The 23071-nt window shown below is 40.7% G+C and overlaps 1 protein-coding gene across 2 annotated transcripts; it reads left to right on the top strand.

The window, feature by feature from the left end:
- The first annotated feature begins 6498 nt into the window (after nt 1-6498).
- GAMT (guanidinoacetate N-methyltransferase) lies at nt 6499-21887 on the top strand. 2 transcript variants are annotated; one of them, XM_031948050.1, is made up of 7 exons: nt 6499-6696; nt 6931-7142; nt 15434-15579; nt 15763-15826; nt 17380-17447; nt 17650-17760; nt 20144-21887. In XM_031948050.1, the coding sequence occupies exons 2-7, from the start codon at nt 6959-6961 to the stop codon at nt 20282-20284; spliced, it is 714 nt and encodes a 237-aa protein (XP_031803910.1). In that variant the 5' UTR covers nt 6499-6696; nt 6931-6958; the 3' UTR covers nt 20285-21887. The 2 variants fall into 2 exon arrangements, with proteins under 2 accessions (XP_031803910.1, XP_031803911.1); XM_031948051.1 differs by lacking the exon at nt 6499-6696 and having other exon boundaries at nt 6777-7142.
- Nucleotides 21888-23071: the final 1184 nt, after the last annotated feature.

Below are 23071 nucleotides of genomic sequence, written 5' to 3'. Positions count from 1 at the left end.
TGATTGATGAATATCCCCTCAATTTCTAGTTCTTTACTACCACAAAGAGAGCTGTTATATTTTAAAATATAGTTTCTTTTCTTTTTTCCCTGATCACCTTGAGAAAGTGGTATTACTAAGTCAAAGGGTATACACAGTTATTACCTTTTGGACATAATTCCAAATTGCTCTCCAAAATAGGTGGACAGTTTTTAAATTTTATTTATTTGTTTTGCTGAGCCAATTGGGGTTAAGTGACTTGCTCAGGGTCACAGAGCTAGGAAGTATTAAGTGTCTGAGGCCAGATTTGAACTCATGTCCTCCTGAATCCAGGGCTGGTGCTCTCTCCACTGGGCCACCTAACTGCCCTAGCATGTTTTTATATGACTAGAAATGACTTTAATTTTTTTCACCAAACTGTTGTCTAACAGTTTTCTCCACCTTGTATTGGGGAAGTCTATTTTCTAGAACCTATAAATAAGTTGTCAGCCTTACTCTGCATCATTGGAGACATAAAAAGAGACATTATTATCTGCTTTGATGCCATGTCTTAAGGATTGTAGGTCCTTTCCATCTGAATCTAAACTGAAACCTTCTGTGTTGTCTCTCCATTAGAATGTAACCTCCTTGAGAATAATGTTTTATTTTTCTATTTGTAAGCTAAATGATTAGCACATAGTAAGACCTTTGTACATAGTAAGAGCTTAATAAAGGCTTTTCTCATGTATTCATTCAAGATAAAAAAAGAACTGGGTTCAAATTCTGCTCTGTAACCCTGGAGCAAGTTCACTAACCTCTCTGCTATAGCTTCTTTGTGAAAAATTAAAAGAGCTAGCCTCTGATGTGCCTTCCAGTTCTCCAACTATGATGTTATAAGTGTGGAAGGATGTGCAAGATTATAGGGTAGAGTCTGGTTCTACGTGCTCAGTAGATGTTCAATAGATACAATTGAATACATCAATTGTCCAGAACTCTGTTCTAAATGCTTTCTGAGTTGAGTTTTTTGCCATCTGGGGACTGGTCATTCTCTTGGACTCTTTTTCAGGCTACATCCCAGGAGCACATGGGACTTTAATGATCAATAGTCTCGACCCTTCATTTGACAAATGGGGAAACTAAAACTGAAAAAGGGGGAATAACTTGGGGAAGATCACATAGTAAGCTGGAGGTTTAACCAGAATATTAACCCAAATCTTCTGACTCCTTGAGTAGTGTGCTTGACAGTTTCCATAATGGACCCACAGGCATCATCCTCCCCAAACTGTGAAGCATATAAAATCCTATGATTTAGAGATAATTAAAATTATCTGATCCAGTCTCCTCAATTTACAAATGGGGAAACAAACAGGAGAGGTGATGACATTCCTGAATCTCTTAGAGAATAGTGATTGTTAATTGTGAAAATTCTGGATCCTCTTGTTCTCTTGCTTAAGAAGCTCCATTGGTTTTCTCTCGATTCTAGAATGAAAGGCCAACTTCTACGTGTATTTAAAGTCTTTTACAATCTAATTCCAGACATCTTTTCTAGATTTATTGCAAATTGCTTTCCTTCATAAATTTTACAGTCAATTTACAGTGTGTTGGATGTTGTTCCCTATGGGCTGGAGAGTATTAAGCTACAGGCTTTGGGAAAATAAACACATGACACATTTTAAAGTTTTATTTGCATTATTAACATTTTCTCCATTACTTTAATTCTAGACCAATAGAATGATAAATCAAGTCCTGATTTGCAGCATTGACCTATTGCTGCAGTGTGAATATTCACACTAAAAGTTTAGTAATAGGTTTGAGCTGGCACTAGAAGAAGCTCTACAAGGAAATACATATCCCATCTCCACAATATTTGTACAGGCCACCCATTCCTCACCAGAGTGCCCTTAGGACATTCTCCCTCTTACTCTATGTTTCTTAGAATTCCTAGCTTCCTCTATAGTTCAGCTAAAAGACTTCACAGACCCTCATCTATAAGGAAACTTATCCTGATTCATTCACTCAGTTGTTAGTATTGTTTCCTGGAAATTACTTGTTTCTATTTTGTTTGAGAAACATTAGGTGTATTAGTTCATCAGCTGGTCTCTGTCCAGGAAGAACTGGGTTTGAATCCTGCTTCAGACATACTTTGGATGCTAGAGAACTCACTTAATCTATCAGTTCTCCAAGCAATTTATTAAGACTCTATGGTTTACTCTTTTATGCTAAAACCCTACAAAGTATAGGCACAGAGGGACCTTTTTATATCATGAAAAGTATTTAAAACCAAAAGCAAGCATCATATGCAATATATATATATTAGAACCTTTTCCAATCAATTGAAGAGTAAAGCAAGGAGACAGTAAAGCACTGTCTCCATTATTTGATATAGTTCTAGAAAAATTAGCAATAACAATAAAAGTATTTAGATAATAACTTTAGCAAAGTTGCAAGCTAAAAAATAAATCCTTGAAAATCAGTAACACTTCTATGCAATAATAACAAAACAACAATAAGAAGTGAAATTGCATTCCAAATAACTATGAAATACACAAACTACCTGGAGAATCAACCTTCCTAAAGCACACTAAAAACTTTCATAGAATCAATTAATCTATTCCTTAAGGAATTAAAGAACAATCTGGGGAAATATTCACTGCTCATGGCTAGGCCATGCCAATATAATAAAAATGAAAATACTACAAAAATACTTTCTACTTTTAATAGTGCTATACTAATAATATTACCAAGAGTATACTTCATAGAGATTGATAAATTAATAACAAAATTTATTTGGAAAAATAAAATATCTGGAGTATTAAGATAAATGATAAAAAGATATAAAGATGAAAGTAGAATAGCATTTCCAGACCTCAAAATTTATTATATTATACAAATTACTATATTACAAAGCAGCAATCATCAAAATTGTCTGGTACTGCTTAAAAAATAGAGAGATAGATTAATGGAAAAGACTAGACAAAGGAGATTCAGAAACAATAGAACTCAATGTCCCATTGTTTATAGAGTGAGAAATGTAAGTTACCTGGAGGAAAAAAAAACCTATTTGATAAAAATTGTTGGAAAAACTAGAAAGTAGTCTTTCCGCGTTTGGCTTAGACCAACATTTTGTAGTCACTCTACAATACATTCTAAATGGGGATAAGATCTTAATATTAAAGGTCATACTATTTAAAAACTAACAGAGAAACAAATCATGTACCTCTTAGAGCTATAGATCAGACATATTTTTTTTTTCCTGAGACAATTGGGGTTAAGTGATTTGCCCAAGGTCACACAGCTAGGCAGTGTTAAGTGTTTGAGGTCAGATTTGAACTGAAGTCCTCCTGACTTCAGGGGTGGTGCTCTATCCACTACATCATCTTGCTGCCTCCAGACATACATTCTTAAGCAAACAAGAGACAAAAACAATTACAAAAGGTAAAATAGATAACTTTGATTATTTAAAACTGAAATATTTATGCACAAACAATATTAATATGCCTAAGATAAGATGGGAAGAAAAGTCTTTGTATCAGATTTCTCTGACAAGGGTTTGGTGTCCAGGATATATAGACTATCTCTCTATCTATCTAATACATGTGTTTTTTCTAGTAAATTTATTTATTTTTGATAGACATTACTTTATGAATCAAGTTGGGAGAGAAAAATCGGATCAAGAGGGAAAAACAGAAAGATAAAAAAAAACCAGAAAAAAAAAGTGAACATAGCTTGTGTTGATTTACATTCAGTCTTCTTAGCTCTTTCTCTGGATGCAGATGGCATTTTCTATCCAAAGTCTATTGGGATTGCTTTGGATTGCTGAAGTGCTGAGAAGAACCCAGTCTTTCATAGTTGATCATCCCACATTCTTTCTGTTATTGTGTACAATGTATTCCTGGTTCTGCTTGGTTTTACTCAGCATTATTTCATGTAAATCTTTCTAGGCCTTTCTAAAATCAGTTTGTTCATCATAGAACTTTTTTTATAGAACAATAGTATTCCATTATTTTCACATATAACAATTTGTTCAGCCATTCCCCAATGGCCATAAGGATGATTTTCTTAAAACTCTCTGATCAAAAAGACTCCTCATGTACTCAGCCTATTCAATAAATCCCAGTGGCTTACTTTTGCCTCCAGAATCAAAAGCAAAATGCTCCATTTGGCATTCAAAGCTTTTCATAAACTAGCTTCATCCTATCCTTCCAGTCTTCTTACCTATTACTCTCTAAAAGGTACTCTTCAGCGCAGTGACACTGGCCTCCAGGCTGTGTCAAGATACTCCATCTCTCAGTTCTCGGCATTCTCCACTCTAACTACTAACTTCCATGGCTTCCTTTAATTTCCTCCTAAAATCCTACCTTTTACAGGAAGACTTTCACAACTTCTCTTAAGTGTATTCACTTTCCTCTGTTAATTATTTCCTTTTTATCTTACATATTTTTCTGGGATATACATTTCTTTGTATATATTTCTTTGAATATTCTTTCCCCCATTAGATTGACAAGCTTCTTGAAAGCAAGAACTGTCTTTTGCCTCTTTTTGTATCCCTAACACTTAGCATAGCGCCTGGCACATGGTCATACTGAGGACCAAAATGACATAACTAAATTAGAGTCAAGTTACAGTGTGTTCCACTGTGGCTGATCAAACCACATGAACTCAGTATGCTCTACCACAGGTTGGGCACAAATAGTCCATATGATCAGTCTCTAACTTTGCACATTTCACATTTCTTTTGAGCTACTTCAATTCTGCTTTTTTCATGGGGAACAGTACCTTCTCAGACAAGGGCATGCCTTGTTGGATAGTGCTGTGTCAGTATCTCCCATGTCCTGCAATCAATTCTAAAGTGCTTAAGAGAGACTTTGAGAATGTTCTTGTATAGATTTTTCTGATTACCATATGAACACTTACTTTGGGTGAGTTTTCCATAAAATAGTCCTTTTTTGGCAAGCCTGGCACATAGTAGGGGCTTAATGTTTATTGAATTAAATATGACTATAGATAAATGACTAAATGATATGAACAAGATTCTTAAAAGAAAAACTACCAAATATTCACAACCAAATGGGAAAAAAAAATGCTCCAAATAACTAAGAGAAAGGTGAATCAAAACAGTTCCGAGGTTTCCAACAGTCAATGTTAAAGGAAAGATAGGTACACTAAAACATTGTTAATGGAGTTGTGAAATGGTTAAAAAATGAGGAAAGCTATTTAGAATTATGCTAATAAAATCACTAAAATATCCATATCAGAACCAGAGAGTCATTACTGGGCTTCTATCCCAAGGAAGCCATCAATAAGAAAAAGATTTCCATATACTCCAAAATATTTATAGCAGCATTTTTGTGATAGCTAAGTATTGGAAACATAGTGGTTGCCTTTCAATTGGGGAGTGACCAAACAAACTATGGTACATGAGCTGTGTTTTATTTTTTTTTACTTTTTTATTGTAGTAAGTGTATTTATTTTAAATACACATTGCTTTATGAATCGCATTGGGAAAGAAAAATCAGAACAAGAGGGAAAAACCATGGGAGAGATAAAGTTTATAAACAGAAAAAAGAAGTAAACATAGTATGTGTTGATCTACATTCGGTTTCCTTAAATCTTTTTCTGAATGCACATAGCATTTTTTGCCCAATAATATTCCATTATATTCATGAGGCACAGCTTGTTCAGTCATTCCCCAATTGATGGGCATCCACTCCTTTTCCAGTTCTTTGCTATGTGGTATATGAATTGTAAGGGAATATTACTGTATGTAAAAAGAAATGAATGTGATGAATAAAAGATCTGTATGAAGTTAGCAGAGTCAGGAAAACAGGATACATAGTAACCATAACAATATAAATGGAAGGAACAATGATAAAGCAAAAAATCAAAAGTAAGTGTTACAAAATTATAAATCCGGCAGAACTCTAATCAAGAGAAATGAGAAGACCTTCCCAGTCTATCCTTGGTGGGGACTGGCAGTCCCCAGGAGTTACACATTGCACATCTTTTCAGACTCGCCCTGTTTAACCTCCCCCCACCATTATCATATGAGATGACTCTCAGAGAGAGTGAAACTATAGTGATTGTAAGAAACAGAAAAACATCAATAAAAAGTTATTTTTAAAACGAGTTTCCGAAAGAGTGGTGACCTGCTTTGATAGCAGGATTTTCCTCACCTGGGAATTCCCTTTGGGAATGAATTCTAGGCTCTCATATGAAATGCTATGCTTCTCATACGTTTTGCAATTATGCATCCTCGTGTGGTTTCTCCCCTATTTGTAGTCCAGCTAGGCTGGTGGTGACTGTTCTTGTTAGTGTTGCTGCTCCTGCTGGCGATGGATAGAGAACCTGTCCCCGAGACAGGAAGATCTGAATTCAAATATGATCTCGGACACTTAAATTAGCTGTATGATCCTGGTCGAGTCATTTACACCCCCTTTGCCCGAGTTCCTCATCTGTAAGAATAGGGAAACACTGGAAAAGGTCAAACCACTCCAGTATCTGCCTCAGAAAACCACGCACAGTGGGACACATCTGAACAGCACTTGAGGGCGGGGAGTATATTGTTTTTGGCCGTGGAGCGGATACAAAGTGGACGGTTAATAAATGCTTCTCGGATTCAATGGGATCGGGCCTCATTTTCCCCATCTGAAAAAAAGGGGTTTATCATTCCTGCGCTGCGTACCTAAAGGGCTCCAGGAAGGGGAGAAACCGTTTCTGTTCCTGAGCCCCTGGCTGGAGGTGAGTGGGAAGGGGGTGCTGCACTTCCCTAAGGTGACAGGCAGGTGTCCCCTTTCTCTCTCCAAAGTCCGGGCCGGAGCTGGAGGAGGGGCGAGGGGAGGGCCCGGTCCGGCCTCGCTCAACCGGCCTGGGGCATCCACTTTCTCTCTATCCCAGCCCTCTGGCTCCGAGCCCGTGCTGGGCTCCCCCCCCCCCCCCCGATATAAAGTCAGTTTCGCCTGCCTCTGTCTCCAGAGGAGAGACTGGCTACCGGGACCGGACCATGAACGCAGAGGCTACCCCAGAGCCCATTTTCCAGACGGGAGAAGACTGTCGGCCGGCCTGGCAAAAGGCGACCGCCGGTTACGATGGGCCCGATACGCACCTGCAGATCCTGGGCAAGCCGGTGATGGAGCGCTGGGAGACCCCCTACATGCACTCGCTGGCCACCGTGGCCTCCTCCAGAGGTACCCGCCCGGCCCTTCTCTCCTCGGCCGCCTCGGAGCGGATCCGAGTGGTCAGCGCCCCGGGGAAGCAGAGGGCCCCCAGGAGCAGGGCGGGGGAGGGGAGAGGGAGAGAAGGGGACGGGGGGAGGGAGGCAGAATGAAAAGAAGGCACGGTGGGGAATGCAAGGGCCTAGGTTCAGATCCATACCCTGCCCCCTCTCCTGGCTAGGCGACTTTCCGTTGGGGATTAGACTTGTCTTTGGGACACTTAATTCCGCTAAATCCTGTGATCACAAACTTTGAGCCTACAGAAGTTGCTTGATCCCAGTAGCCTCCCCCATCCCCTTTCCTTATCTGTAGAATTAGGGGGTTGGACTATGACCTCTTCCAACTCCAAATCCAGCAGTCCCTGGACCATAGGAAGTTGCAGCTGGAAGGGGCTTTAAGGCACAGGCCTGCTTATACCATCCTTCCCCTAAAACAAACAGAAAAAACTTGGGCAGCTGCTTACTGCCTTTGGAGTCAAATTTCAAGTCCTCTCTACCCAGCGTTCAAGGCTTCTACAATCCCGTAGACTGGGATAGGATTTACAGCAGTCAGGGATGAGTGATTCTGCCCCCAAAGAAGCCCTACCCCTGCTTCTGGAGCCTCTGAACCTTGCTCTGCTTGGAATGCTTTGCTTCCCTTCCCTTCCCAACTCCTCCAGGAAGCCCTCCCTATCCCCCTTGCATTAAATAAGACCTTTCTAATGCGCTCTTATCAGGTGATATTAAGGGGCAGCATGATGTGTAGGAGATTAGAAAGCAGGCCTTGAACTCCCAAAGTGTGCGGATGGACAGGGCAATCTTTGGCAACTTTCCTTCTTTACCTATAAATGAGGAGCTCGGACTCTATGGCCTCTATATTCTAATAAGAATACCGTATCTCCCCAACCCTATGAGACAGATGCTATGATTCTCAGTTTTCAGATGAGGCACACTGAGTTTAAGTGATTTTTCCCAGGATCATACAGCTAATAAGTGTCAGAGACCGCATATGAACTCGGGTCTTCCTTCAGGACTTAGGGCTGAGAACTCCAAACGCTGCCGAGCTTGTTTGCCTCCGTGCTCCCGGGCATTTCAGCGCTCTGAATCTGGGTCTTCTAGCTCCAAGGCAGAAGAGATCGGAACTTTGCTAATCTTGATCTTTTTATTTTCTACCTGTGTCTATATACACATATCGTCTTCCCCAATAGAATGTAATCTTAAAGGCAGAGATTAGCTTTTCTCTTTCTTTTCTTTTTCATTTTTGTTTTCCCAGGACCTAACACAATGCCTGCCAGAGGATGATCCTGGCCTTTTTATAAATTAAGGTCTTTCTCGGGCATCCATTTTTTGGAGTCCGCACCCATTCATTGACTAAGGGCTGGGTAAGAGTTGAGACAAAACTTTATGTATCGGAGGGACAGTCCTTTGTTGGCCTTAGTATTTAGAACCTCAGAGCTGGTCAGTGAGATTAGAGAATCCACTCCCATCTTTGAAGTGCAAGGAAGGGAGGTGACTTGTCTTAGAACATCCTCTGTGTAAGAGACAGAGGGACAAAGCATAGAACCCATGAATCTGGGGACAATCCAGGAGTACCCACAGCTGGCTTGGGAACTATGGTATAAGGTCATATTCTTCTCTGTCTTCCTAGATCCTCTAAGCCGGACTTTCTATTGGAGACTTTGAAAATTAATCTTTCTAAAACCACTCCAGCTCAAACATCTTCCATGGCTCCCACTGTTTTTAGGAAGAAGTCTAAACTCTTACAATCAGCCATGTGCATTTAGGATAAAAAACCAGACCATTCCTTGCTCATAAGAAACTTCCATTCTATCTGGGAAAATAACATGTGCACAAATAATACATATCATTGCTCATTATTCGTTCTTGGAGGGAACCAGTGTGACATCATGGGGGAGATGTCTTTTTTTTTTTTTTTTTTTTTTATTTATTTTTTTTTTATTATAGCCTTTAATTTACAGGATATATACATGGGTAACTTTACAGCATTAACAATTGCCAAACCTCTTGTTCCAATTTTTCACCTCTTACCCCCCCCACCCCCTCCCCTAAATGGCAGGATGACCAGTAGATGTTAAATATATTAAAATATAACTTAGATACACAATAAGTATACATGACCAAAACATTATTTTGCTGTACAAAAAGAATCAGACTCTGAATTATTGTACAATTAGCTTGTGAAGGAAATCAAAGATGCAGGTGTGCATAAATATAGGGACTGGGAATTCAATGTAATGGTTTTTAGTCATCTCCCAGAGTTCTTTTTCTGGGTATAGCTAGTTCAGTTCATTACTGCTCCATTAGAAATGATTTGGTTGATCTCGTTGCTGAGGATGGCCTGATCCATCAGGACTGGTCATCATCTAGTATTGTTGTTGAAGTATATAATGATCTCCTGGTCCTGCTCATTTCACTTAGCATCAGTTCGTGTAAGTCTCTCCAGGCCTTTCTGAAATCATCCTGTTGGTCATTTCTTACAGAACAGTAATATTCCATAATTTTCATATACATGGGGGAGATGTCTTGACTTAAGAATGAGTTGGGCAGAACTAGTGACCAAGTCATCAGCTTCACTGCTCCAAAGTCACCAAAGTCCAGTGGCCGGACCCAGGATGACCCTGGAGGCAGTGGGTGATCTTGGCCTTTCTATAAATTAAGGTCTTTCCCAGGTATCCATTTATCGGAGGCTACATCCATTCATTGATTAAGTGTTGGGTTGCCACAGATATATTTATCTGGAAGTGGAAGGCCCTCCAAGTTTCCGGCCAGAAGAGAAAACAGTTGCTCTTTACACTAATTCTAAGGCACCAAAACCTAAACCTTGGGCCACTGTGCCATGGGTTGGAGATTATATTGAAAATTCAATGAAAGCCATTAAGAAACATAGAAACTATGGCTGTGGTTCTTCTGAAGATCCCCTTGGCTTTACTCACTGGGGCAACTCAATATCTATCTGGGGTGAGGTGCACAGTGCATGGTGAATGTTTAATAATGTTTTGGGGGTAATTTTAATGAAGTTAGCGAATGTCAGTCACAGGGTCCAAGAATTTCCATTTTATTGGTGGAGGAATGAATGCCCTTGTTAAAATTTACCAAGTATTCTGTTGACTCTCTCTGGACTCAGGATTTCATATCGGAATTTCTTTTCCAAAGGAAAGGGAAACAGTAAAAGGGAAAGGAACAGATCTTTATTAAGCTTTACTTTTATGTCAGGCAGGAAGGAGTTAACTATATCTGTGTGTGAGATCTTGGTCTCTTTAAGGTTTGTAAAGCATTTTAAACATATCACTTGACCTTCCCAATGGAATACCATTATTGTGTTAATTTTACAGATAAGGAAACTGAGGCTAAGCGAGGTTAAATGCCTTTTCTAAGTGTACACAATAAGCGACAGGATTTGAATTTTCTTACTTCAGTCCATCATTCTATTGATTATGTTCTAGCCTCAAAATAAAAAAGGAATAAGGAAAGGAGATGAAGGATCCAAAGTTGGTTGACTTGAATCCTTAAACTCCACCTTGAAAAACATGATCTGGGGATAGTATGGGGAGAAAGAAATAATTGAAAGGAAAAACATCCAGAATTCAAAAGAATAATATGGTGAGAGAAAAGAGGGAAAGAGGACAAAACATTCTCCTTCTGGAAACCCCACACATGCATCCAATTCCCATTAAAATTTCTTTAAGGAAGAAGGGAATTAGGATTTATTAAGCACCTTTGCAAAGGACTTTACAAAGTGAGTGCCTCGGGCACTCATTGTGGGAGGGATGGGGGGAGAGTTGGTAAGTAGGAGTTGAATAAGGGGATCTTGGGATCCTCATGATGGATGTGGGACAGACACTGAGTGGAAAAAGAAAGAGGGTTAAGGAAGCAGACAACTTATTGCCCTGTACAAAAAGAGGCAGCTAGGTGGTGCAGTTGAAAGGGTCCGAGTTTAAATTTGGCCTTGGATGTATACCAGCTGTGTTACTTAGCCAAGTCACTTAATCTTAATCTCATTTCTTCACTGTAAAATGGAAATGATAATGGCACCTACCTCCTAGAATTGTATTAACCGATAATACAACATACATGGCAAGTAAGAACGAAAGAATTGGGTAGGGGGGTGATGCTGGGGGTCTGGAAAAGCTTCATGAAAGAAGGAGTGTTTCAGCTGAGCTTTGAAGAAGAGATTGAAGATTTACAAGAATTAGCAGCAGTGAGGAAGGAGAACATTCCTGGCCTGGGAGGGGAGAGATGAAATAAGGTCCTTTCTTTTTCTTTTTTTTTTAAAGCCTCACCAGGACTTAAGGAAGTGCCCAGCACATAGTTGGTACAAGATTTTTTATAGGATAACAACAACAATGATAGAATGCGGGAGGTACCTGAATGGGGACAATGGAGGGAGGTACTGGAGAGGTTACTAGTATTCTAAGGATATCTAAAATGGATAGATCTTTATCCTGTCAAATTTTTAGAAGGAATGATTATAGCCTAAAGATACAAGACCTTGATCTCACCAAACATTAAAAGGGAATGATTATACCCTGGGGTTTGGGGACAGAGCAACTGAGATAGGATGACCTCAAGGAGACTATGGCATTGTAGATTAAGGATAAGCAAGTGGATCCATTTGGCTAGTGGACAGGGTGCATGAATGGCTGGAATCCAACTGTGAAGTTGAGAGGTTTGCTTTGCAGCCTTAGTCATTGGGGAGTCACCAGAGGCTTTTGTTCAGGGAAGTTAAATAAGTGCTCAGCTCTTTGCGTGGTTTGGATTAAGATGTTTATGAGTATATATACATACACATACCTAAATATATATGTTTCTATGTAATACACACAGTATGATTTCAGAAGTGGAAGGCACCTTTCTGGTCATCTTATACAGTTGAGGAAACCCAAAATTCATACGGATAAATAGTACAGAGCCAGGATCTGAACTTGGGTCTTCTGCTTCTCAATCTAGCATGTCTTCCACTGAACTACACGACCTCAGATCCTTTAAAACAAACCAAAACAAAGCAAGTGCAGAGACCAAGAGAAGCGTGTAAATGTGAAAAGCCAGCCTTCTCCTGGCATGGGATAGAGCCTGCTGCCTTCCTGCCGGAGTCTAGGAACACAGACAAAGCCTGTCCATGAAGTTGCACATAGTTCAGTGTGAACAATGCTGGTTTTGAGGCAGACGGCTGAGATTTGAATCTATATTCGGTCACTGTGGCAACTCTGGGCATTCATTTGGCTTGGATTAGATTTCCCTTTCAGTTTTGAATCTTTAATTTTATGAAACTATTGGGATCTTGTGAATGACATGTTTGTTGGAAGCTAGTGGGTAGAGTATTTGAACTGGTTCAGGAAGGTCAAATTCAGCCTGACACTCATTTAGCTGGGTGATGTGGTAATCTTTCTATTGCCCCAGTTTCCTCATCTATAAAATGCGGGTAATAATAATTGCACCTACTTCTCAGGGTTGTTGTAAAGGTCAAATGAGACAATATTTGCAAGATGTTTAGAAAACCTAAAGTAATATATAAATGCTAATCACTCTTATCATTACTGAAAATTTTCCTCTTTCCAGCTAGCTTCCAAAGGGAGACTTAGGGGATATGACCAAAATCCCTACTCTTTTGTCACTAGAATCTAATTCTTTCCCATTTAGCCTCTCCCCAGACTAAAAATCTTTGAGTGGGGAGGGGAAATAGGGCTGGCTTTGTGAACATGGTTAGATGTCAGTATGCTAGGTGCTAAAAGTCCTTAGCAGAGGGGCCCTCCCAGCTCTGACACCCTGTGTTCTAAGGGCTCTCCCAGGTCTGACACCTTGTGTTCTAAGCCTTCCCAGCTCTGACCTCCTGGGCTCTAAGGGCCCTCCCAGCTCTGACATCCTGGGTTCTAAAGGTCCCCCAACGCTTTCTGAGAGAGATGGGAAGCATTCATACAATGGACAATGCTGAGGCAAGAATGAATTCTGGCTGTACTTTAGAAACTGCAAACTACCCTTTCCCCGCCCCCCCCCTCCCGCCTTATGGGGGCCAGTTTCTTCCAAGTAAAGAAAAGGGTGATGTGTTTGCAGGCCCAAGCCCACTTCCTTCCCCAGAATAGCTTCTGTGTAAAAGGAGACCTTAGGATCCAACCTCCCAGTTGTGCTCCCTTGTCAGTGAGGAGACAGGTGTTGGGGAGGGGGGGTCTGCCCCAGTCTGTCAGTGGAGGCTAAACTAGATCTGGGGAAACCCCTGAACCTAGCCAGGAAGAGGGCCCAGAGCTTTTCCCTCAGAAGATACTGGTGGCTTTGGTCAAATCTCCTCTCTACAATCCTGGACTTCCAGTCAGGCTACACCTTCACTATAAGCATTTTTCTAAAGATGTCCAAAATATTGACACTTTGGAGGTGATTTTAGCTTGATCTTCTCTTACATATGGGGCTCCTGGGAAAACAGTCAAGATTAGAATCTGGCACTCTGCATTCAGTGAACTTTTCAGTACTTTCTTGTTTCCTTGTGGCAAGTATTTTCATTCCTACTTTATAGGTTAGGAAAACTGAATCTGAGAAATTTAGATTAATTAATTAAAATCCAAGAGGATGCAGAGTCTGAGGCACATTGGTCAGCTCAATGTGTCACAGAGCCTTGAAGGAGTCGAGAGGCTCATTGTCCAGTTTCAGCTCCACCACTGAGTTCCTTTCTGAGAATGGGCCTCAGTTTATCTACCTGTAAACTGAGAGCTAGACAGTCTTTAAGGTTTCTCCCAGCTGTGACATTCTCTGCTCCAAGGAACTTTAGAACTGCCATCCTACATTTATAAGTTCCTGTGAACTCTGACTTTTCCCTCAGTCAAAATCACCTGTCTTTTCCCTAGAGACAACACTCCACTTTGGCCAGACTTTCTGTTCCCTGGGTCTGGAACATTTTTCCTCCCCTTGCTTCCTTCAGAGCTCAGCTCAGGGGCTTCCTTCCTGATCTTCCTTCTTCTCACTTGTCAAAGCTCTCTCTTTCCTTACTGAAATCACTTGGTATTTACTTATATGAATTGTGATAGATCTCAATTGAATGTAAGCTCCTGGAGGCTCTGGATTTTTCCTATGGATATCCAGTATCCAGCACATCTTTTTTTGTTGTTGTTGAGGCAATTAAGGTTAAGTGACTTGCCCAGAGTCACACAGCCAGAAAGTGTTAAGTGTCTGAGATCAGATTTGAGCTCGGGTCCTCCTGATTTCAGGGCTGGTGCTCTATCTACTGCACCCCCTAGCTGCCCTTCCCTCACAATGTCTCCCTCATACTAATCATTTATAATGACTATGTGTTGTTAAATAAATTTGATTCTGTGTTCTCTGACAGGATCCAGGAGCTCTGTGTGTGTGTGTGTGTGTGTGTTAGGGGAATAAGCTTCCTGTAACCCATGCATTAATACCCAACATAACAGGGTGACAGACAGTGGGATACTGGTCATGAGTATCTTTGGGTAAAGGGAAGGTAGGATTCAGCTGGGTTGGTTAGGGAGTGTTTAGAGAAGGCATTTGCAGGAGGTGGGATTTCAGTGTTTACTTAGGTAGAAAGTGGATGAGTGAATAAAAGAACATTTTAAAGCACCTGCTCTGTGCCATTTACCAAACAAGGTACAGGGATGTGGGCGGGGATACTAAAATAAAAGGGAGAGGGTCCCTACAACCTAACAGGAGGGGGTGAGCAGTGGCACAAAGCCACAGAACGGAGTCTTGCCTTTTTCTAGGGTAGTTGATTGGTTTCCTGTTATCAGAGCAAGAATTGGAGGTGGAGGGAGAGAATACCTGGGGGTATCAGCCTTAAATGGGCTGAGAAGAGAGGTCTGGGGCCAGTTAGGACCCCTGAATTTTTCTGCTTCTCACTAAGCAAGGTGGCTCGGCCTTAGGGCAGAGAGAGTAGGATCTAAGACAGAATTTCAGAAGTTATTCAGTCCAAGCCCTTATTTTTCAAAAGAGGAAACAGAGTTTTCGGAGTTCAGGAGACTTGCCTAAGGGTCAGTCATACAGGGGTGGATCAAAAGCAGAGACTGAACTTAAAACTAGAACCCAACTGAAAATTGGAACGGCCCTTCCCCTGCCTTCTGCTACTTCTTTCTGCCTCTCTCCTGGGGTGGGGGGGGGGGGGGGGGGGGGGACAGGACAGGACAGGAACAAGCCCTACCTGGTGAGAAGGCAGAATTTTTATTGACACCAGGTTGAGGGGAAGAAGGATGGGCTTTAAACTTACCTCCTGCAAGAGATGACTTGGGGCTCCCTGGGACCTGTCACTTTTCTCTTTGGCTCCCACCCCAGGGGGAAGGGTCCTGGAGGTCGGCTTTGGGATGGCCATTGCGGCCAGCAAGGTGCAGGAAGCCAACATCCAGGAGCATTGGATCGTTGAGTGTAATGATGGCGTCTTCCAGCGGCTGCAGGAGTGGGCCCAGCATCAGCCCCACAAGGTAGCGTTTGGGGCTCTGCTGGGAGGGACATCTTGTCCTGGGTGGGCTCAAGACACCTATAGCGGGTTACCAGCCCTGGGACAGCCCATAAGGGAAGTGCTTTACAAAGTTAAGGCAGAAATTAGGAGACTTGGCTAGGCTGAGTCTGGAATTGATCTCTATTTTCTCTTTTCTCTCCCTAAGGTTGTCCCTTTGAAAGGCTTGTGGGAGGAGGTGGTACCCAACCTGCCTGATGGACATTTTGATGGTAAGAAAGCACAAAGAGGCCCTAGAAGGAATAACAATAACAACAATAATTTATATATCACTTTAGGGGTTTCATAACACTTTCCAATTATCTCATTTTATCCTCAGAACAGTAGATGCTATTTTTTATTCCCATTTTATAGATGAGAAAACTGAAGCTGGCAGGTTTTCCTGTCTCCAGTCCAATGCTATCTGCTATGGCAACTGGACAATTAGTTCTCCTGGAAGGGTGAGGGGATAGCAATCTGTGGGGAAGTCTGGGAATTCCTTTCACTAATGAAATGATTTGAAAGTCTCATGAATCCCATTGGACAACTATTATTGTTGCTTGAAATTCTGCCATTATAGTATTATCGCTTTGGATTAAAGCATCGACTCCAAGAAAGACTTCTGCTCCAAAGGCCTTGGGAAAGAATTAATGTATTTAATGCTGCCTCCCTCCCGAGCCTTGTTGCTATTGGGAGCTTATGACCTTGGCCCTATTTACGCCAGACTTTCTCCTGCCTATTCTGTATCTCTATAAGTCAACATAGTTACCCATTAGATGGGGGTGGGGGGGCACATTAAGGAACAAGAATCTTGCCATTGCCTGGACCTTGTAAGGCCAAGAATTTAATTTATAACTTCAGGGACAAATTAAAAAAAACCAAAAAAAACTTTGTAGGATTTTGTTGTTGTTGTTATTGGTTTTGATAAAGGACTGAAGATGGTAATTCAGGCCTGTTCATCAGAAGCTAACAGAGTAAATGTTATAAATCATTGTAATGAGCACTTTGGCCCAAATAGACACATAATGAAAAATATTCCTTTCATCTTGTCATAAAGGTGGAAGATTGTGGAGGCACAATGTCATATACACTATCAGATGAGAATAGATGCAGAAAAAGCCCTTGAAAAAAGGAACACTTGTCCTAAAAAAAAAACTAAAAAAAAAGTCCTACAAAGTATAGACATAGAAGGAGCTTTTAAAAATATGACCAAACTATATGTATGTGTTTATGTATGTGTGTGTATACACACATACATACATACATACATATATACAAATACATGCATCATGTATATGTATTAAACTCAAAGTTAGCATTATTTTTAAGGAGAAAACCCAGAAAGCTTTCCTAATAAATATATAGGAGCAAAGCAAGGAGTTCTCTCCTCCCACTCCCCATGTTTTTGTATAGTTATACAAACGTTTGATATAGTAATAAGGAAAAGAAAATTAAAAGCACAAGAACAGGTAAAACAGAGACAGAGATATTCCTATTTATAGGTAACGTGATCATTTACTTAGAAAACCTCAGAGAATCAACAAAGAAAATATATAAGAAAAAAAGTTCTGCAAAATGATGGGATACAAAGTACACATTGTCAGATATGATCTCTATAGCATTTATTTTTGCTAATTTTTTTTTTTCTTTGTTGCAAGAAACAGTTTAGTCCTGTGTAAGAGGTGAGGGACCCTCACATATATTCAGAAATGTAAAAAACAAAGGCAGTCCCATGTAACATTTTTAAAGAATAAACAAAGTTAAAATCATTGTTTCTCTGGAACAGGAATTCTGTATGACACCTATCCCCTCTCTGAGGAGACTTGGCACACTCACCAGTTCAACTTCATCAAGGTAAGGCAGAGGAACCTATGAACAAGATGTTCCTTAATGCTGTCAACAGGCCACAGTTCAGGGCTGTCCCCAGTCCAGGGATGGGTTTGCACTTAAGACATCCAAGTTTTTCCATCCTTTGTGCCTTAGAGTATTAGTGAGCTAGGTATGAAGAGGGGAATGGGAATGGGGGCTCATTAAACCCTGCCCTTTTACCCTGTAGGCTCATGCTTTTCGCCTGCTGAAGCCTGGAGGTGTCCTTACCTACTGCAACCTCACATCCTGGGGAGAGCTGCTGAAGACCAAGTACACAGATATTAAAAAGATGTTTGAGGTGAGCTATGAACCTGGCAGCTGCCTCCCAGCCCTGATACTCTGTGTTCTTATCCTTCCATTCTGTGTTCTGACAGCTCTTCCAGCTCTGACACTCTGTGTTCTAGTATCCTCCATTCTGTGTTCTGAGGGCCTTCCCAGCTCTAAAATCTTGTGTTCTAGAATCCTTTCAGCTGACAGTTTGTTCTTATTTCCCTCCTAGCCCTTACATCATATATTCTAAGCATCCTCCCAGTTCTGACATTCCATGTTCTTGGGTCTCTCCCAGCTCTGCCATTCTGTGTTCTAAGAGCACTTAGAAGGACATAGGAAGCAAAGGTGAAATCTCTGAATTCAGGGGTAGCCTCCAGAGATGCAAGCAGGCTGCAGATGTTTGCCTTTATCCTTTCCTAGTAAGAACAACAATAAAAACAGCTCATATTTTTCTATTAGTTTTTTGGTTTACAGAACACTTTCCAACTTATTCTCTTTTTTTTTTTTTTTTTTTTTTTTTTAACAAAGCCTGATGGTGGAGGACCACCCTCCTGCCTTTTTTTTTTTTTTTTTTTATAGCCTTTTATTTACAGGATATATACATGGGTAACTTTACAGCATTAACAATTGCCAAACCTCTTGTTCCAATTTTTCACCTCTTACCCCCCCACCCCCTCCCCTAGATGGCAGGATGACCAGTAGATGTTAAATATATTAAAATATAACTTAGATACACAATAAGTATACATGACCAAAACGTTATTTTGCTGTACAAAAAGAATCAGACTCTGAAATATTGTACAATTAGCTTGTGAAGGAAATCAAAAATGCAGGTGTGCATAAATATAGGGATTGGGAATTCAATGTAATGGTTTTTAGTCATCTCCCACCAACTTATTCTCTTAAAAGATAATAGGTAGTAGAACTGAAGAGGACCTCAGAAGCAGAAACTGAAGCCCCAAAGACATGGTATAATAGAATTAGAATAGGACAATATTTTAGAAGTTTAGTCCACCTCTCCCTCGTTTACTAATGCCGAGTAGTTACACAAATGACCCAGGGCCACAAAGATCATAAACGTGTCAGAGCTTGGATGCAAATTCAGGTCCTTTGGTTCACATAGCATCACAGATTGAGAGAGGGAAGGGAACTTTTAGGTTGTTCAGTACATCCTTTCCCCCTCAATCTGCTAGTTGAGGAAATTGAGGCCCTAAAATGTTTTTGACAGGATGGAAAGTTGTAGAACCAATTGTTAAACCCAGATTCTCCAATACAGTATCCTTTCTACTACTTCTTGTTGTGTCTATTATTCAGAGCCCCACTTAGCTAAAAAGAGGGAAGCTCATTATTGGAAGGCTGACACTCCCCTTCCTCAAGGATGACTGGTTTTGCTTTTAGCCATATTAATTCACTTAAGGTGTTGAGGGATTGGGATTGGGATCTTTATCAATGCCTGCCAGCAACTGACATGAATGCTGGACAAAGTAGTGAATGAAATAAATGAATTAAGAGTGGGGCCAGCTGAGTTCAAGCTTCCTGGCTTTATTTCTTCCAGCTTCTCTTTTATACCCCACCATAAGTATATTTTATTCATCACACAATTGTCATAACACCTAGAGAATATAACCAAAGCTGTAACATTTTCCTTATTTTATTAGTCAAGGTATATCCTGTTTTTAATTTTCTTTTAAAATAAAATATAGTCATTTTGTCCTTATCGTCAGTAAATAATCTGAGGGAGCTTGTATATGGGTCACCAGCTGTGGAACTGGCCTTGCCAAGTTACCTGAAGTCCTCCAAACGACCTCCCCTTTCTTTGGTCTTCCAAAGGACTTACAGCTGGCTCCCCACAAATGCTAAGACACTCATGTTAACAAATTCAGATTATTGAAATCCTAAAGATAACCAAATCTTTTTTTTCTGGTTTTGATCCCCAAAGGATGGTGCCTTGGAGACCATGTCATCCTCCAAAATGTTCACATCCAAACTGTAGGACTCCCTCTCCAAACATCTCTTTCTTCTCTTTAGCAAAGACTCATGACCAATTTTTCCTCTGGGAATTTCTCCAGATTTCACTTCTTGTAGGTACCTGGATGACCTCAGAGGGTCAAACATCTAGGGCTGGAGGGCACTGTAAAAATCCTCCAGGCATGTTAAACTTGCCCAAGATCCCACAGATCATCAGTGGCAGACCCACCCCAAGTTCTTTAACTCATCAGTGAATCACTTTAGCTCTTATAGAAGAGAAATTTCAAAGTCCTTAGGAAAAGGAATGTAGGCAGGAGAAGCGAAATGACTTTTCTCACATCCCATTGGTAGTAAATGGAGTGTACCACCTCAGGTCCACCCTATGCATTTTCTAGTGTACCTTCCAGAGAAGTATCCAAACCCTTTTTTCTTTTGTCCCTTAGGAGACCCAGATTGCAGCCCTGGTGGAGGCAGGTTTCAAGAAGGAGAATATCAGCACCACTGTGATGGACCTGGTGCCCCCTGAAGAGTGCCGCTACTATTCCTTCCCCAAGATGATCACCCCGACGGTCCTCAAACACTGAATGTGCCCAGCTTCCTCTTCCCACTGGGCTGACCCTGGAATGGGGGCACCAGGGACTCTCTAGCCTGCCAGGGTTAGAGCCTAGGATTGCCAACTTATTAACAGTACTTGACAGGGGAACTAGACACAAGAAGTGGACTGGCAAAGACCAAGCTGAGAACTGAGGGACTCTGTAGGCCTGTCTCTTGACTCGAGGCCTAAGGGTGACAAAGAAGCGTCTGTTTCAATACAACAAACACATATTGAGTTCTTGGCAGGGGTCAATGCTAGAAGTTAAGGCTCACAATTTTTCTACAATTTGATCAGTCTGTGTAAACAACTTGCCGCTTTTCTTTGTTTCTTCTGTTCAATGGGTACATGTACCTGTTGACGGGAATTGACCATCCTCAAAAGTAATAATCAAGCTACCTAAGTGGAATTTTCTTAACTAAAAGTCTCTCTAAGGAATTGCTTTTTTTCTTTTTAAATAATAGCCTTTTATTTTCAAAGTACATGCAAAGAGAGTTTTCAACATTCACTCTTGCAAAATCTTGTGTTTCAAATTTTTCTCCCTCTTCTCTAGCCAGCAAGTCATCCAATATATGTCAAACGTGCAATTCTTCAATATATATATTTAAGGAATTGGTTTAAGGAAATGCCCCTTCCTTTTATGTAGGGTTTGTCATCTACCCATAACGTGCTCCATGGTACTGGAGAACTACAAAGAAGTCTAGAACTTTACTTTGCTTTTGGGGGGCTTGTACCTCATTTGAGAACAGGGTATTGATAATTCAAGAGTGAGATAATTCAAGGGGCCAAAGACTCGGGTCATGCTGCTCCCCCTCACTGAAGGGCTTCAAAGAGTAAACATCTACTTGTTAGGGGTGAGATTTTTGTTCATATTGTAGCTGAACTAGAGTGGATAGTCTCTGAGGTCCCCAGAGCACCCCTTAAGAGATGGGAAAATAGTTTTATCTTTCTCCATGACCTTGGACCCTATTAGCACAGTGCCTGACATTTCATGTTTAATACATATTTGCTGACTGATTAACCCCTTTCTTTTGAGATGGATAGAGCAAAGAATAGCCCCATTTTACAGATGATAAAGCAGCATTGTATCTACAGGAGAGTAGCTAGAACTGGCCTCTGAGACTTACATATTAGCTGTTGTGACTGGGCAAGCCACAATATGTAATTATTCAACGCATCTCCTTCTGACTAAGACCTGCACTAGTACAGAGTTCCCTTTAATTGTTAAAATCAGAGGTTCAGTCCCCATCTCTTTATAGGTGAAGAAACTGAGAAGTGACTTGTCTAGTGCCACTCAAGATGTAACTAGGATCTGAACTCGGGTCTCTTGAGGCCCAATGTTCTATCAAAGTGAGGACTCTAGGCCCCAAGCCCTGTTTGTTCTCTTTCAGTCTGTTTCCCTGTGGAAGTCCATTTGAAAGCCTTAATTTACTAATACACTGAGTTCTCTATTCTTTATTCAGATTTTGGTGCTCTTCAAACCAGGTACTCTGCTAGGATGCCAGAGGGCCTATGGGGAAGGGAAGGCCCCACACCTTCCCAATTGTAGCAGAAAAACTGCTGCTTACATAATAAAGGCGTTCTGACCTCTGCTGGATCCCCTGTTTTTTTGACTCTCAAACTGTTGATGGTGGGGTGTGTGTGTGTGTGTAGGGAAGGGAAGAATGGAGGAAATGGAGATAGGAGAGATTAGGGGGAAAGAATGGAGAAAGAAGGGGTGAAGGATGAGAAAGAGAAGGAAGAAGAAAAGGGAAAAAGAGATGAGTAGGAGAGATAAAAGGAACAAATGGGCCTTTGAGGGGAATTCAAGTAGGAAATGAATTCAAAGTATGGAAGGTATTTCCCATTCTAAGTATGGGTCCCTCCCACCTCTCTACTTGCCTAATTCTCCTGTTAAAGAAATGACTTTCAGGACTTTGCCAACTGCAAGATCATTAATACATGCTGCCATGTGAGATTTCTTGCAAAAGCTAACTGGACAAGATTCAAAAAGGAGCAAAGCACAACTTATCATTTTAATTGGTATCTTCTGTTTTTATGTCATGTAAATTTCCTTCTTTATTCTTGAGATTGGGAAAGATTGGAGGCAAAAGGAAAAGGGAGGGCAGAGGATGAGATGGGGAGGGCAAAGGATGGAATAGGTAGTGTCATGGAAACAAAGACTATGAGCTTGGACAGACTGGGAAATACTGGAGGACAGAAGGACCTGATGTGGTATGATTCTTTGGGACATGAAGAGTTGGATATGATCAAATGACTGAACAACAAAATTCTTCCTTAGATATGCCATACAAAAATGAATTTTTAAAGGAAAAAAAAACACCGCAAAAGAGAAAAATTGGCTAACATCAAAACAATAAAAAAAAAAAAAAAATGTGATTTTCCACACCCAAGAGGGGAAGTATCTTCTCATAGTTTCTTTAGGACTATATTTGTTTCTTTGGGATTTTGCAACATTGTTTAAAAGCACAACCTTTTTATAATCGTGGGAAACCAGTATCTAAGAGTGGAAAATGCTTTGCAGGGAGGACAGGGAATAAGTGAATGGATAGAACCATTTGCAAAATTAATAGACATTTTCAAAGGGGAATTGTAGAGGTCTTACAAACTCTTTGGGAACCTGCAAAGTATTCTGAGAAAGGTAAAAACTGTAATGTCAGAGAAACTGAGCAAGACAGAGATTAGAGAGTATTTAATAATTTATTTAAAAGGGAGAGATGTACTGGGACCAAATGGATCCATGTTTGGATCCTCAGGGGGGTAGACTGAGGCAGGGGTG

This window comes from Sarcophilus harrisii, chromosome 1, assembly GCF_902635505.1.
Source record: "Sarcophilus harrisii chromosome 1, mSarHar1.11, whole genome shotgun sequence".
In the NCBI taxonomy this organism is placed as follows: domain Eukaryota; kingdom Metazoa; phylum Chordata; class Mammalia; order Dasyuromorphia; family Dasyuridae; genus Sarcophilus; species Sarcophilus harrisii.
This window is presented reverse-complemented; position numbering and strand designations above follow the sequence as displayed.

What these genes read in the sequence shown, in the direction of transcription:
- GAMT (XM_031948050.1), top strand. Translation starts at nt 6,959, where the DNA reads ATGAACGCAGAGGCTACCCCAGAGCCCATTTTCCAGACGGGAGAAGAC. An exon ending in GCCTGATGGACATTTTGATG is followed by an intron (nt 15,827 to 17,379) that starts GTAAGAAAGCAC and finishes TCTCTGGAACAG; the next exon opens with GAATTCTGTATGACACCTAT. An exon ending in ATATTAAAAAGATGTTTGAG is followed by an intron (nt 17,761 to 20,143) that starts GTGAGCTATGAA and finishes TTTGTCCCTTAG; the next exon opens with GAGACCCAGATTGCAGCCCT.